This window comes from Mandrillus leucophaeus, unplaced genomic scaffold (genome assembly GCF_000951045.1).
Source record: "Mandrillus leucophaeus isolate KB7577 unplaced genomic scaffold, Mleu.le_1.0 Scaffold274, whole genome shotgun sequence".
Lineage (NCBI taxonomy): Eukaryota > Metazoa > Chordata > Mammalia > Primates > Cercopithecidae > Mandrillus > Mandrillus leucophaeus.
Genome location: NW_012102854.1, coordinates 1,500,395 through 1,502,595, shown reverse-complemented (window position 1 = coordinate 1,502,595; position 2,201 = coordinate 1,500,395). Strand labels below are relative to the sequence as shown.

The 2,201-nt window shown below is 52.8% G+C and overlaps 1 protein-coding gene across 1 annotated transcript in view; it reads left to right on the top strand.

Moving 5' to 3' along the window:
* UPK1A (uroplakin 1A) overlaps positions 1 to 1,871 on the top strand; it is an 18,445-nt gene extending 16,574 nt beyond the window's left edge. The window contains exons 6-8 of the mRNA XM_011984858.1: positions 1,162 to 1,245; positions 1,327 to 1,577; positions 1,609 to 1,871. Coding sequence (XP_011840248.1) covers positions 1,162 to 1,245; positions 1,327 to 1,371 — 129 coding nt within the window. The 3' untranslated portion in view covers positions 1,372 to 1,577; positions 1,609 to 1,871. The remainder of the gene's footprint in view (positions 1 to 1,161; positions 1,246 to 1,326; positions 1,578 to 1,608) is intronic.
* The last annotated feature ends 330 nt before the right edge of the window (positions 1,872 to 2,201 follow it).

Below are 2,201 nucleotides of genomic sequence, written 5' to 3'. Positions count from 1 at the left end.
GGTCAGGGGTTCAAGACCAGCCTGACCAACATAGCAAAAATCCATCTCTACTAAAAATGCAAAAACTAGCCCAGAGCAGTAGCACATGCCTGTAATCCCAACTACTCGGGAGGCTGAGGTAGGAGAATCACTTGAATCCTGGAGGTGAAGGTTGCAGTCAGATGAGATTGTGCCACTGCACCCCAGCCTGGGCGACAGAGCGAAACTCCGTCTCAAACAAAACAAAACAAAGCAAAACATCAAACAAAACAATAGAGCTAGGCACGGTGGCTCAAGCCTGTAATCCCAGTACTTTGGGAGGCCAAGGCAGGAGGATCACTTGAAGTCAGGAGCTCAAGACCAGCCTGGGCAACATATTAAGACCCCGTCTCTATAAAAAAGTACAGAAAATTAACCAGGCATGGTGGTGCGTGCCTATAATCCCAGCTACTGGGGAGGCTAAGGCAGGAGGATCGTTTGAGTCTAGGAGGTCAAGGCTGCAGTGAGCTGTGATGGTGCCACTGCACTCTAGCCTAGGCAAGAGACTTAATAAAAGGCAAGAGACTTAAAAAAAAAACAAAAAAAAACCAACCAAACAAACAAAAAACACAAGGCCCGGGCGCGCGCGGTGGCTCATACCTGTAATTTCACCCAGCACTTTGGGAGGCCAAGATGGGCGGGTCACGAGATCAGGAATTCAAGACCAGCCTGACCAACATGGTGAAACCCCGTCTCTACTAAAAATACAAAAATTAGCCGGGCGTAGTGGTGCATGCCTGTAATCCCAGCTACTCAGGAGGCTGAGGCAGGAGAATCGCTTGAACGCGGGAGGCAAAGGTTGCAGTGAGCCGAGATCACACCACTGCACTGCAGCCTGGGCGACAGAGCGAGACTCTGTCTCCAAAAAAAAAAAAGAAAGCCAGCCGTAAGAGCAAAATCACCCTCAGACTGTCATAGCCATCAGCAAGGCGGCACCTACTTTGCAGGGCCTGGGTTCAACATCAGCTCCCTGGGGCCCCAAAACCACCCGAGGAGGTGAACAGTGCCATGGTCCCCACTGCACAGGTGAGAAAACCAAGGCTCAGGAAAGGCGGTGACTTTCCCAAGGGCGCACAGTGACTCTCGCCTTCTGCAGCCACCCTTATGGGCGTCTTCTCAAACCTCCCCCATCCCCCTGCCCAGGGCTGCTTTGAGCACATCGGCCATGCCATCGACAGCTACACGTGGGGCATCTCGTGGTTTGGGTTTGCCATCCTGATGTGGACGGTGAGAGGCGGGGAGCCCACAGGCTGGGTGGGCTGAGGGTGGGGGGGGTGGAGCGCCCTCATCTCTCTGCCTCCTCGCCAGCTCCCAGTCATGCTGATTGCCATGTATTTCTACACCACGCTCTGAGGGACAAGACGGGAAGGCAGCATACACACCCCGGCCTCCTCTGCATCCTCCTCCTGCTTCCTCCGCTGGGGCCTGGATGGTTGCCTCATGTCTGCCCTCCCAGCCTCCCTAGCCCTTACCTGCTTCCACTTCCAATATCTTTTTCCAGGTTCCTGTGCCTCGGGTGTGCCCTGAAACCCCAGGGCTTGTGTGCACGTATCTTTAGCCTTGACCTCACTCCACTTGGCTGGTTCTTGCCCAACTTTCAAGGGACCTTTCCATGATCCCATCTCACATTCACAGACACCTCTCCTGTAGCTCTCTGAGCTCCTCCTTCATGGCAGGCGTCGCCATTCTTGCTGAACAGTTTGTGATTGCCGTTTGAGCTCTGGAAGCCTTGATTGCCATGAGAGTTCTGTCACGGTCACTTTACTGTCCCCATCATCACCCAGCATGGGGCTGAGCACATACTAGATAGTCAATAAATAAATAAATTAATTAATTAATTAATAATGAATGAATGAGTTTGTTCTTTTTCTGGGTCAAGGGAGAGTGAACAAGAACTGTTCTAGGCTGGGCATAGTGGCTCACGCCTGTATTCCCAGCACTTTGGGAGGCCGAGGCGGGCAGATCACCTGAGGTCAGAAGTTCGAGATCAGTCTGGCCAAAATGGTGAGACCCCATCTCTACAAAAATACAAAAATCAGCCAGGCGTGGTGGTGCACATCTGTAATCCCAGCCACTCCGGAGGCTGAGGCAGAAGAATCACTTGAACCCGGGAGGCGGAGGTTGCAGTGAGCCGAGATCACACTATTGCACTCCAGCCTGGGTGACAAAGCAAGGCCCTGTCT